Source organism: Sitodiplosis mosellana, unplaced genomic scaffold, assembly GCF_009176505.1.
Source record: "Sitodiplosis mosellana isolate CC-2019 unplaced genomic scaffold, AAFC_SMos_1.0 Smas_scaffold_2, whole genome shotgun sequence".
NCBI classification, from domain to species: Eukaryota; Metazoa; Arthropoda; class Insecta; order Diptera; family Cecidomyiidae; genus Sitodiplosis; species Sitodiplosis mosellana.
The window spans coordinates 5,341,460-5,354,582 of record NW_022595245.1 but is presented as its reverse complement, the minus strand read 5'-3'; the positions used below and the strand labels follow the sequence as shown (position 1 = coordinate 5,354,582).

The following is a 13,123-nucleotide window of genomic DNA, read 5'->3' as shown; positions in this document are numbered from 1 at the left end:
GATTAAAAGTAAGTTCAACAAGTACCTACCGTTCATTTGAGTGTATTCGGTTGTGTACACAAGACGTTCATAAGATCGCACTTCAGCAAGATGAGTTCATTTTCATCACAATGTTCGGCTCAAAGTGTTGGACCTGCGAATCACTTGGTGACAACATTAATTCAAACGCTTCTCGCGGTTCAATGTTCGATCTCTCCACCTGAAATGTGGCCGAAAGACTATGGCGAAACAGCATTGAAAAATGGTAACTCTGTGGAAAAAAATTAAATTTAGATGAAATTCGGGTGTGAGTTAATTCTTTTTAGGTTTAGACGAATACGATTTCGTTGTGATTGGCAGTGGATCGTCGGGTGCAGTTGTGGCAAGTCGATTAAGTGAGATTGAAGATTGGAAAGTTCTTTTATTGGAAGCTGGCGGCACTCCACCGTTGGAATCTGAAGTAATTACCAAAATAATCGATCTTTTTCATCATTTTTCTTCAGAGTCCATTTGAATTTCGTAGATTCCAGGTTTTCAATATACAATGCTGAATTCTGAATATGATTGGCAATTCCGTACTGAGTCCGATACCGCTTGTCTGTCGTATCCAAAGGGGTGTCTCCGACCTAGAGGTAAAATGCTCGGTGGAACATCCAGCATCAATTCAATGCTGTACGTTCGTGGTCATAAACATGATTTTGATAAATGGAGTTCGTATGGAAATCCCGGCTGGGACTATGATAGTGTGTTGCACTACTTCAAAAAGTCAGAAAATAATCAAAATACGGATTTTGTGAATTATAAGAATGGAATGTATCATAGCGATAAAGGACCAATGAAAGTGGATTCGTTTAGTGGAGAAGATTTACCGTACAATCAAGTGTACCTTAAAGCTTTAAGCGAAATTGGAATCGAAACGATTGATAATATAAATGCAGACAAAATATTTGGTGCAGTCGATGTTCAGGGAAATTTCTGGAATGGGAGACGACATAGCACGGCAAAGGCGTTCCTCATTCCAGCTAGCAAGCGAAAGAATTTGCATATCATTTATAATGCTGATGTTCAGAAGATTTTAATCGACGAGAATAATCGAGCAACTGGTGTTGAGTTTGTTTACAAAGGAGAGCGTAAAATGAAAGCCGCGGCAACGAAGGAAGTCGTTTTATCAGCTGGTTCAATCATGAGCCCAAAAATTCTAATGAATTCTGGTGTTGGCCCAAAAGATCACTTAGAAGAGCTGAGAATACAAGTGAAAAGTGATTTGCGTGTTGGTGAGAATTTGTATGAACACATTTTTGTGCGATTGTTTTTCTCATTTTCAGAATTAGAACCAATCGATCCGATCCATGCTAAACTTGACAGCATTTACAATTTTGCTATCCATAATACTGGTCCACTTGCAAATGGATTTCAAGTTCAAGCGACTGCATTTATAAATACTTTCAACGGAACGGAGTATCCCGATATGCAACTGTCGTATTTACACCTGCCACAAGATGTCGATATACAAAGGACAGTGATCTCTGGTTTCGAACCGAAAATTAAAGAGTTTTTCAATGAAAAACTCAAAAAGTTTGAGGTTGGGTGCATTTTTGCAGAGTTGGTGCAACCAAAATCACGTGGTTATATTAAATTGAGTAGCTCGTCACCGTATGATAAACCGATAATGCGACCAAAGTATTTAACTGATAAAGACGATGTTCAAGCTTTATTCCGAGCGATAAAAAGAGTGCTTGGAGTATTGAATACAAAAGCGTATAAGGAGAAAGGTGCTAGGCTATTGCGACTGCCTCTCGATAGGTGTGATCATTTGGAATACATGTCGGATGAATACTGGCTCTGTTATATTCGTTACATTTCCTATCCTACGAATCACACAGTTGGATCGAGCAAAATGGGAAATTCGACAGATCCAGAAGCCGTTGTTGACCCTCGCCTGCGAGTTCGTGGTATTGAAGGATTAAGGCAAATCGATGGCGGCATGTAAGTTTATATTCTTAACGATCCATTTGAAAAAAATGTTTGAAATGCGTTTTTTTTTTGTTAATTTTTTTTCCAGAATGCCCAGCCCAGTCTCAGGGAATACTAATGCAGCTTGCATCATGATCGGTGAAAAGGGTGCAGATTTGATTAAAGAAGATCACTCACGAACGGAATGATTTGTTTCAACTAGTCCAATATCTACAATCAAGTTATTTAGCATGAAATTTGTTACAACACATTGATTATTGATTTCCCAATTGATATATGAAATATATTGTATACAATTTGCTTAAAGAATAAAACAAATAAATGTGTAACTTATGTTGATTTTCAAAGCTACCTCTAGAATTGTATTAATTGTCCAATGCTATGATGAATTTATTCTTTTAGTTTTCAATATTTGCGTACACTCAAATGTTTGCCATATTTTTCACAAAATCGCTGAGTCTAAATTGATTTGATATTTTGCGAAAATTAATGCGAAAATTTGCGTTATGTAAACACATCTTCCGATTTTTATGAAATGATTTCATTGGTCAATGCCGAAATTATTCAACACACAACTGATAACAACTTTCACGACGCTAGATAAGAATTGCACGATACAATTGTTTGCACAGAACCAAAAATAGAAAACAAAAGCCGATGTTGGCTGAGCTTGTGCTTGTTATCTGAATATTGTCAGCTTGAAATTTTTATTTATTTGCTTGGCTTTTGTTATTATTATATCTAAAAATATTTGAACGACCTAATAAATCCATCTGATATGGTCAAAAATTAGGAATTATTCAATTAGTTGGACATCATATTGTCTATCAGTGACATGGTGAAATTCAAAGTGTACACTCTCTTTCAATTTATAACATGAACCGCCAAAATGCGCTGTCAAGTGCGTTGAAAGTGTCAGAATAGACAAAGAGTTGTCTTTAACCAATCTGTTTTCTAGTATTAACTGCTAATTGAGAGTATTTTGATCACGTTTGCTTGTATTCATGAGCTATGCATCTTTTCACTTGTTATAAAATATTTCAAAGCTTTTACTTGTATAAGTAATACCTATTAGGTATTGATGTACCTCGTGTAGAAAACATTTAAAATAAACAATCGCGCAAAAAAAAGATCGTAATATAAAGCTCCACTAGAATGTTTTGTGTCAAATTTCAGTTCATCGCACAATAACCAAATTACTATTACACTTCGGTTATTGCTTGGTGGTTGCGCCATGGAGTGTTTCTTTGATGTGTTTTGTTTTTCTTGTATGTTTCATAAATAAGATCATTAATTTATGGCATTTCGATGTCACTTTGCTCGTTCGTGTCGGCAAGGGCTTTGTCGTTGTGTTATTATTACGTATTTTAACTGTGCACATAATGCGAATTAATGAAATATCCAATCCAATTAAATCTTTTCACACAAACTCCGTGTACAATTGTCTCTGTTCATCGATTTGTGTATGCGACTGTTTTTCGTCGAATGCCACGGCTCACTGCTCAATGTTAGGGGAGGTAGTTTTTTACATTCCAATAAAATATTAGCATTTAAATTATGAATACCAAATTGAAATTATTCGACTTTTCTCCGAAAAACCGTTTTAAATTAGTGGAAAATGTTATCAATGTTTTAATTATACAAATTTATCGGTTGAGTGTCTAACAAGCAATTTGGGAATTCAGTCTCGTTGTGATATGATTTGTTGAGTCGGTGCGTTTTCTTTTGATGTCTTTCATAATAATCTGATATATGTTTCCATTTGGATTGTTTATAAGCTTATGCTGAGCTGAGCTGAACCAAAACAAATAAAAACAAACTGGTAAAAGCTACAGCACATCATCCGAAAAACTTATCGACGAAAAAAAAACTATTTGACGTAAAATAATATTAGAAACAAATAAAGCGTGGAAAGATAGACAGAAAAAAAGTCTGTGTTTGAGTTGAGAATTTGATTGCGTCTCGCATAGCTGTTAATCAAACTAAATTCGTGCAGTTTACATAGCGGCACATTTAAACCAGATATTCGAGAAAACGAGCAGTAAGAGCATTAAAGCGGGCCAAACTATAAACGAGATTGATTTTGATAATACAGTGAAAGAAAGTACATTTTCGTCGTCGATCAGCAAAAGAAAGTGAAATATCATGAATAAACGTATGGATAGATTCCAAACACACAAACACACGCGCTGTAGCGGATCAGTTTGCATCCATAAGTAGTTTGGACTTAAAAAAAAATGGAATAAGCAATTTTTTGGCTTGTAAAAAAATATTTGGCATCAAAACAGAATCCAAATGGTATTTTAAATAAGGAATTTGACATTTTACGTCGATTTTGTGTTTATTTTTGGTCGAATAAGTTGAACAAAGATGCCTGAGATGAATGCACTTTATTGAAAAATTGAGTCAGTGGCCGCTGAAAACAGATAAACTAGCAAAAAAAAAATCAATGGCTCAACGTGATATTCACGAATGGCGCATGTTTTCCTTTGTTTCAAAATGCAAATAATCATTTTTGTGTATGTTCCATTCAACACTTACATGTTCACACATGTATAAGCTGGGACGTTTTCAATTAATTCGATGCCTATTGTTTCATTCCAGATCCAGACTTATTTGACATGTGCCGACTTTTTTTTCCGCGATGAGAATAATAATTGAGGTATAATTACATAAAATCCAGCTCAACGTTTTAATTACTCGTAATCATGTCTGAATACTCTCATTCACCCACTCAGCCATGCCGTTTCATCCGACTCGGATGAGTTTTGCAAACAGTAAACAAAAAACGGTTGAAATCCGCTAAGATTTTACGGTTCATTTTTTTAAATCTTCGTGAATTTCAATTTCTGTTTATTTTTGTTTTGTTTTCGGTGTGACACACAATATTGAAATCGAATTTAAAGTTTGAGCAGCGGGTTACTGCTTAAAAAAAATCAACGAATTTAAATAGGTATAAAATCAGAAGTCATTGTCCGGAGCACTGATGGCATTTGTTTCAAGTGGTGCTAAACCGATTAAATGGCCCATTTGTATTTGAAGCCATTCATCAAGTCTGTTAATAATGTGAACTTTGGAGAGAAAAAAAAATTGGATTGAACGTATATGATGTCATTGTGAGAATTCCCAAGCAAAGCACAAATCTCGTGAACGATGTTTATTAATTAATACAAAAAAAAAGAGCAAGTCGCAGCGAAAACCGTAATTAATTAATAATGCGGGTATCACAATGCGCTAAACCAGCCAAGAATACACATGAAGCATTGATAATTGGTTGACTAATAATCCAAATAGTTTAAATAGACTTCATTTTCTCCGTCTCTCTCTCTCTCGATCGAGAGCTGCATCGAACAAGATTGATCGCAGATCATTAAAATCGATGTTGTATTGATATCTATCAGTGCATTTCAAGCGACCATAATCAATTTGAGTGACAAAATATATGTAAGCTAAATTTTGACGCTGGTACCAATATTGCTTTGGCTATAGAGTAACCAATTGATTTTCGAATAGACTTTCATCGATCTTCTGACTCTACGGATTTGACTTCGTTAGGCTTTCTTAGCCAGTTTTTTCACATTTTTTTTTCTCCAAAGAATAAAGATCGATAGAAAGAGACTTAGAAAAAAAATGCGTGATCACACCAGGTTTGTTGGACAGTGTCATTTTTATTGAGCGCTTCAATTTGATCGAAAAAAATGGTGATTATATTCCGTAGCTTGAAAGTCATATAAACTCAAGATCTACACAAATCAGCCTATCAATTGAATATTATACATTTTAAAGCAGATGTTAATGAACTTCCGAAAATTATGTCGACAAAGAAACAGCGTTTCTCTCTAAATAGAAAAACGTGTGCGAAATCACATTCCGAAATCTCGACCACTTTGGTCGTCACAGCCACAATGGTATTAGTATTGCGGTGTATTGATATTGCGTGCGTCCAAAACTTTCGTCTTGATTGAACTGATAAATATTAGTTTAATTGGACATTTATATTCATTATGGTTAATTATCATAAGCGAACAGATTTGGACGAGAGCTTTTAAAAATGCGTCATGCCATTTGTTATCAGCTCAACGGCTTTTTGGCGGTAATGAGCACGCAAAGGACAAGCCTATACGAATGGACATTGGACACCACAGTCCAATATATCGATTGATTATTCCACTGATAAAAATTGTTCTATTTTACCTAAAGATTTGAATAAATTTCCAATTTTTTGTTCGAAATGAACTTAAAATGAAGAAAGAACTTGGAGTTTGTGCTAAATTCTTGACGATTGAATCGCATTTTTCGTTTTAAGTTACAACTTGCGCTGGAAATTTTTTCAAGAATTTGGTTAAATGTTCGAGCGATGCAGGTTGGCAAGCGAGAGACAAAATTGACGTCACATTGACCCATTGCAACTGAAATTATGCAAATTGTAATGATTCCAAAATATTTCAAATGTGCTCCGGCGTCTGTGGATTTGCCTTTCGCCATTGAATGCATACATATACATGAGCATGCCTTTTTAATTGCATAGCGACGGTGATGCGCGCCCTGATTTTCCATTCACTTGTCACCATCATCACAATCATCATCTCACCGACCGTAAAGCGACTATATGCAAAATGCATCATATTCCATTTGCTAACACATCCACCCGAACTGTCTGCCTTGTGTCTGTCTGCTGCATACGACCGCGAGCTAAATGAAAATAAGACCGGAGTAAAGAGTAGCAAAAAAAAACCACTGACAGCCACACTCACATACACACGTTCACGTTCAAATGCATTTTCGAAAACAATTACTTCACATTTTTGGATTTAATTTACCATAAAACAACAGCTCGGAATCTCCTGTGCACCGGCAGAAGCCATTTAACTGTCATCATTCTCTGGTGCGAGCCCGCGCGCGTACGCACCCGCACACATCCCGCTCATACTGTAAACAGACAACAAACAACGAGACAAAAACCAGCCAAACCGTAAATAAAAGCATTCACAGATATTTCAAATTTTAAGTGGTTCATTGTAATATGCGCTCTCGTTGCGCTCGATGACGAATTAAACAGGCGATTGTGCTCGTTGCAGCCAAGTTTCAAAGTCATCGCACTCCGTTCATTTAACTGCTCGGATTTCATTCCCTTCCTAATTCTCACACATATTCATGCTCGAACACACAGTAAATCTCTCGCACTCCCGAAACGAAACTCAATCCGTTTGACATTTTCAAATATTTTTTTCTTGTTCGTTGTCGTTGCCGTTGTCGTTGCTGCTTTTTTCTCTCTTACTGTGGTAAATTAAATCAAATTGTTTTAAATCACATACATTTATTTATTGAATTTCGTGTTGTCTATTTTTAGAACCCGTAATTTGTGGACATTTCTCTTCAATGCGACGTGTTGCGGATAAATTGAATAAAGATGAAGTAACTTCATTAGACTGGCTAATGACATGACTAAAACCATGCTGCTTTTCACCTACCATTTGGAGATAAACATGTAAATTGGCACGACACATTTTTCGAATTCCTCTTCAATCAAGTAGCTGCTGCTGCTGCTGTTTCTGTGATCGATCAATTGACCAGTTTAAATAAACATTGAAGAAATTTTGATCTGTTTCATTTCCATAGCAAATGCCACCACCATTTTTCCCATGCTCGAGAGTATACAAATTGCTCGCATTAAGCAGCGCGACCGTAAACACAAAATTAAGCGCATTAATTTTCTTTTTCTCACCTTTTTTCTCCGGTGTATTTTGGGAGGCAAAAATTGTTGATGTGATTTTTTTTCTTCTCGTATTGTTAAAACATTCTTAAATTGCATGACAAATGCGCGACGTCTTATTTACGGTGCTCACCTTTTGTTTGCTATCACGAATCATCGCTTTTTTCCTACAGATTCCATTCTTATGCAAAAAAAAATCGATCTGATTCGACGATTGTGTTCGTTCATTGTTTTTGTTCGCCTCCACACCTTTTAACGAAGACGTTAAACCAAAATTACTCAATTTTTTGTTGCGAGAGAGTGAGGTGAGGAAAAAAATTGAGCGCCGCGACCAAACGGAACATAGCGGAAGAAAAAGTGGCTATTGGTTAAGCATCATCACATTTTGAGTTTGATCAGAAAACAATAGCAGAACACGAACGAGAACGACTCGTTGGTTGTGTAAATTTTGGTGTGATTTTATACAATAGAAAATTACGCTTTGATTCCTTTTCAACGTTCTAATTTAGCATGTTTTTTTCTAACTTTGTTCACCTCAGCTCGAACATCTTCATAAGCGCGTCGCTAGCGAGAGAGACGTGATCGATAAAGTGGCCGTGTTGATGTTATGCTAATTCATACGATCGCTGCTAAATGATTTGCTTCAATGGATTTAATTAGAAACTGATCGAGAGAAGAAAAAAAAACTAACCCAAAAAAGTTCAACACCATTTTGCTTGCATGAACAACTCTCGTAATCTATTTCTCTCTCTCTCTCTGTGTGTGTGTGTGTGTGTGTCGAAAAGACAAGTGCATTCGCTGTGAAGCAGAAAGAAGGAAGAAAAAAAGAAACAAGTAGTGGTGTTCTTTCGAACAATAGGACGACACAGTACAAATCATCAACTCAAAAAATCACTCAATTGGATCTAATTTGAAATGTATAACAAGCTGTAACTAACTTTAGTAATTAGTCGATAAATAATCGATTTCGCTGTGTGTTTTTCACCTCTCTTCATTTTCCGTTTTTTTTTTTCATTCTTTCATTTGTGTGTCCAGAAAAAGCACACCTCTTCATTACTTGTTGGTTCGTTAGAGTGTTTTTAAACAGGCCAAGTTACTGCTATCCGATCCGCTTAATCCAAACACGTCGATGATCATTCACATTCACAGTCACATTGATGAGAGTGGAGAATTTTATGCAAATCCGTTTGTATTTTATTCCCCTTTTTTTGAATATCAAACGAAACTGGTGATTTCTACAGTGCATAAAATCTCGTTTTTTGGCTCAGTGAACAGCTCACTACTCTATTCATTTATCAAGAGCTTTGCAACAACTCGTATCGTTACCGCTAAAATATGAATATTGCTTCTTTGTTTTGGCAAACAAAAGAATATTTTCAGATAACCCAGATCAACGTGTGCCGATAACTTCGATGGCTATGGCAAAAAAATGAGAACCTATCGGGTTTTTGTATCAGTCGAGATTCATTGGTCAATTTGAAAATTCCTGAGATTAGGTTGACTGTAATCATTCAAGGAACAGATTTATTCGGTTATTATCTACTGCACAATATGAAGATCACCGATATGCAAATCCTCAATGAATTGCTCTATTTTATCGAGATACAACTTTATTATCACACTCAATTTATGGCGTTTCATTTCTGAAGAATTCGCAATGATGTGAATTAAATTAGTGACAAATGAATTTAAATTGAAAGGCTTCTTCAACATTTCAGTCTTCGGTTCCCCATTTGTTGGTAAATCAATTACTATAAAACGTTTGGACTTTGGATCGACGCAATATTTCAGCGCAATTATATTAAATCTTACGGTAATCACCTTAGAAAAAATCTACAAAAATGACGAGATTTGGTGTAAAAAATGTGATTCGTTCACAAAATTGTGATATGCACGATTATATGTTGGCAATAATCGTGGGATCACGAAATTTTCCACAGTACAAACGACCGAGAAAAAAAAGCTGAAAGAAAATGAGTCGCACGACAAAAATTATATAAATTGTCTCTTGCGCGATACAATTACCGTGCAATTAAGTGCACATAAAAGCGATCGCGACTGGTGCTGTTGCTGCTACGAGAGGGAGAACGACCGGCACGGAGAGAGAGAGAGAGAGAGACGCAGATTGGTTGCGGTTTTGTATGGGCAACGGGCACACACACGAGTATATTAATTTATTCTAATACGAACTTGAATCAAAATTAATCGTTACGATGAAATGTTATTTCGATTGGATGGTTTGCATGTTTTCCTCTCGTTTAATTTTGAAATTACGTTTTTTTTTCGCTCAATCTAAATTTAAATTGTTATATTTTCTCTTAACAGATTCGTTCAGGTGAGTATGTTTTTTTTCCTCTTCCCTTGAACGCGACTATTGTTGTAGTAGCGCAAGCACCAGCATACACATACACACACACAGTGTTGTGATACACTGTAACGATAATAACGGTGCCGGTGAATGAAATAAAAAAAACCAAGTACCGGGCGAATTGAAAATAATTTATTGAAGTAAAAGACAAATATCATGCTCAGTGCGCGTTGTTGATTGGGCGCGTGTGTTAGCCAACAATTGCCATCGAAGTACACATGTTTCTTCACTCTCGTCTCACTCGCTTATTCTTTCAAATTGAATTTCAACGTCGGACGAAAAAAGAAGAAGAAATATTTGTCATTATTTTTTGGTGGCTGGGGCCACTTGACGTGCGCGCGCGTCTCAAATATCCATAACGTTGGTTCATCTCGGCAATTTTAATCATTGCTATTATCGAAGATAATTGCTTTATTTCGTTGGACTATTAATTTCGTTTGCTGCTTAAATCGATTTCTTCCATCCCGTGCCCAGTCTTCATTCGGCGAAATGATTCGTTTCGGAGACCAACGAACGCATGATCAATGTATTCTATTTATTATTTCGATGGAAATAAAAAAATAGTTCGAATTTGGTTGAAGCAAGCTTTCGATTTGATGGCAATGATGGATATTTCAGTTGGCTTGATCGATGATATTGACGCGTTGCTTGATTTCTGTGTGCTTCGACGAGCCGGGGAATGTTGATTGTTTTAATTTTTTTAATATCACAAAATATCCGGCCAAGAGTGAGTGTTTAATGGTTTCGAATCACACCGTAAAACCACAGAGCAACAGCATCCATCAAGACCACTGAAGACCATAAATAATTTTTGTCAGTGTGATGTTTGATCTCTTGAAACCACGAAAATGAAATATTTTTTTTACACACAACTATTTTTGATTTTCATCCATTTTCGTTTTCTCTTCACGCGGTTTGAAGAAGAGATGTGTGTTTTTTTCGGTCATAATTAACTTATCTCACCTTTCGGGCATTTTCATTATCGCTTCAATTTGTTTTCTTTTTCTGGGATATTTATTACTGCATTTTTTTTCTCTCGCTCTCTCTCTATCTCTCACTCTCTCTCTCCCTCTCGTCTCTATCATACACTTGGCGAACCAAACAAATGAGTTACGAGATACATTTCATGTTGCTTACGTCCATTAACACACACCTGGGCCGAAAACAAATCACTTCAGCATACGGGTTTGTCGATTCTCTTCAGTGGCACAGATAAGTATCGAAGTCGTTCCAAATGTAATTACGTGGCCGAGCTAAAACAAATGCCTGCGTCAGACGAGAGCTTGTCGAACACACAAATCCTACATGGAACCCAGAATCGGGAGGTCAATTTGTCACGATTTAATATGAGAAAATTAAGACATTTATCATTCGAATAGTTCACTGGTTTTTCTCAATTTTTTCTTCCATCTTTCTTGAAGCGAGCCGAGAAAATAGCTAAATTCCGAACGCCTAAATTCAACGAGTCGAAAAAAAGAATGTAAAACTTCTAGACAATTTGGTAAATGTTGAATTTTGATCATTGCCAAAAATAACGCGCATTTCGAAAGGCCAACATATTCAATTAGGGGATTTATGAATATGATTAAGGCAGACATGGAAACATCCAGCACATACGGAGTGTGTCTAACAAGTTCACCATCGATTTTGATTTATCACTCATTCGCCGCTGTTCTTTTTTTCGAAATTGGCAATCGTAAATCGCCGACGAATGCCGCCTAATCCCATCAATTCTTAATTTTTTTTTCTTTCTTTCTTTTTGGCAAAGTTGTAAAATCCAAATGAGAGAGACAGAGACACGATATGGTGTCATAATTTTGCGTCGCTGTGATCGAAGTTAATGCACCTCGCGCATTAATTCGAAGCAGCGGGCACAGAAAAAAACGCAGAGTGACCGCGGAATGAGAAAAATTAAAAAGCCATTATTTAATTACATCGGCCGAATCGGTTGGTGTTTACCGCGCGATTTTATATTTGCATTAACTGCCATAAAATTTCACATTAGCAACGACGCAGCAAAATACGGGGAGAAAACAAATGATGACAGCGGAGCAAAATTAGCAACAAAAAATAAAATGTCGAATTTTTTTTTTTCTCTGGATACATCGAAAATAGTTTGGCGTGCATTTCGTCGTCGTCATCGAAGTAAGATCGTATCGAAACGCGTTAACTTTGCATATCCCATAGCATTCCAACGGTCGCGTAAAAAAAACAACACATTAATTATTTTGTAACGAAAATGTCAGATGCATGCGCTTTGCCATTTTGCGCTCAGTTCCGTTGCGCACTCGCCAGTCAGAGAGAGTTCATTCAAGCCATCGATATCACCGTCCTTGTTCGATGTGTTATTTACCTCTGTTCTTTCCATGTGATGCATCGATTCCGAGGCGGTCATCGATCAATTCGTTCGCTACTACTTAATTTCATATGTGAAATGCTTATACGCTATACTTGAGACATTCGGATAAATGGCGACAAGATTACTTGTCGAGATTCTTCAATCTTGGCCAAATCGGCTAGATGTCAATAGCCACCACACGTGTCCATATGACCGAAAAATGCATTAATCAATGAAATCGGCCCCGGTGTTGCATATACCTACCGTGAACCAGAGACACAAAAAGGAATTCGTTTCAATTTTAAATTGTATCAAGTCAAATGGCATGTGTTCCGTTTTCAAGATACAATGTGACGATAAAAAGAAGCGATGGCCAGGCGAAAAGGTAGTAAAAATAAAATTCGAATTGACAATAATTTTTTTTTTTTATTTCGGTATGTGTCCGAACACCTAAGGTGAGAAGACACACAACTGTTCAATCATAAAAACAGTTTCAGCTTTGGAAGATGTGAATCAAAACAAGGCGGCAGCAGCAGCGGTGGCGGTGACCAAAACGAAACGCTTGACCAAAAGGAACCGACGATAAAATGATGCGCGAGAACACACAACTCAAATAAAAATTAAAACTAATAAATAAAATGCAATAAAAAACCACCGCGCACCGTCCAAAACGAAACGACGTGAAAAATAAAAACATATTTAGACGGTTCATTTTTACAAATATAATATCGTAATTCCGTCGCTCGTTCGT

The 13,123-nt window shown here is 36.5% G+C and overlaps 1 protein-coding gene and 1 long non-coding RNA gene across 3 annotated transcripts; both read left to right on the top strand.

Moving 5' to 3' along the window:
* Positions 1 to 24: 24 nt before the first annotated feature.
* Positions 25 to 2,304, top strand: LOC129565315 (glucose dehydrogenase [FAD, quinone]-like). Of its 2 annotated transcripts, none has more exons than XM_055440060.1 (4): positions 25 to 244; positions 312 to 439; positions 503 to 1,965; positions 2,042 to 2,304. In XM_055440060.1, exons 1-4 carry the CDS (start codon positions 91 to 93, stop codon positions 2,139 to 2,141), a joined length of 1,845 nt encoding a protein of 614 aa, XP_055296035.1. In that variant the 5' UTR covers positions 25 to 90; the 3' UTR covers positions 2,142 to 2,304. The 2 variants fall into 2 exon arrangements, with proteins under 2 accessions (XP_055296035.1, XP_055296034.1); XM_055440059.1 differs by having other exon boundaries at positions 306 to 439.
* A 491-nt stretch (positions 2,305 to 2,795) lies between these two features.
* LOC129565313 (uncharacterized) lies at positions 2,796 to 7,524 on the top strand. Its single transcript, XR_008687600.1, has 3 exons — positions 2,796 to 2,910; positions 4,558 to 4,615; positions 7,364 to 7,524. It is a non-coding gene; the product is annotated as an uncharacterized LOC129565313 (long non-coding RNA).
* Positions 7,525 to 13,123: the final 5,599 nt, after the last annotated feature.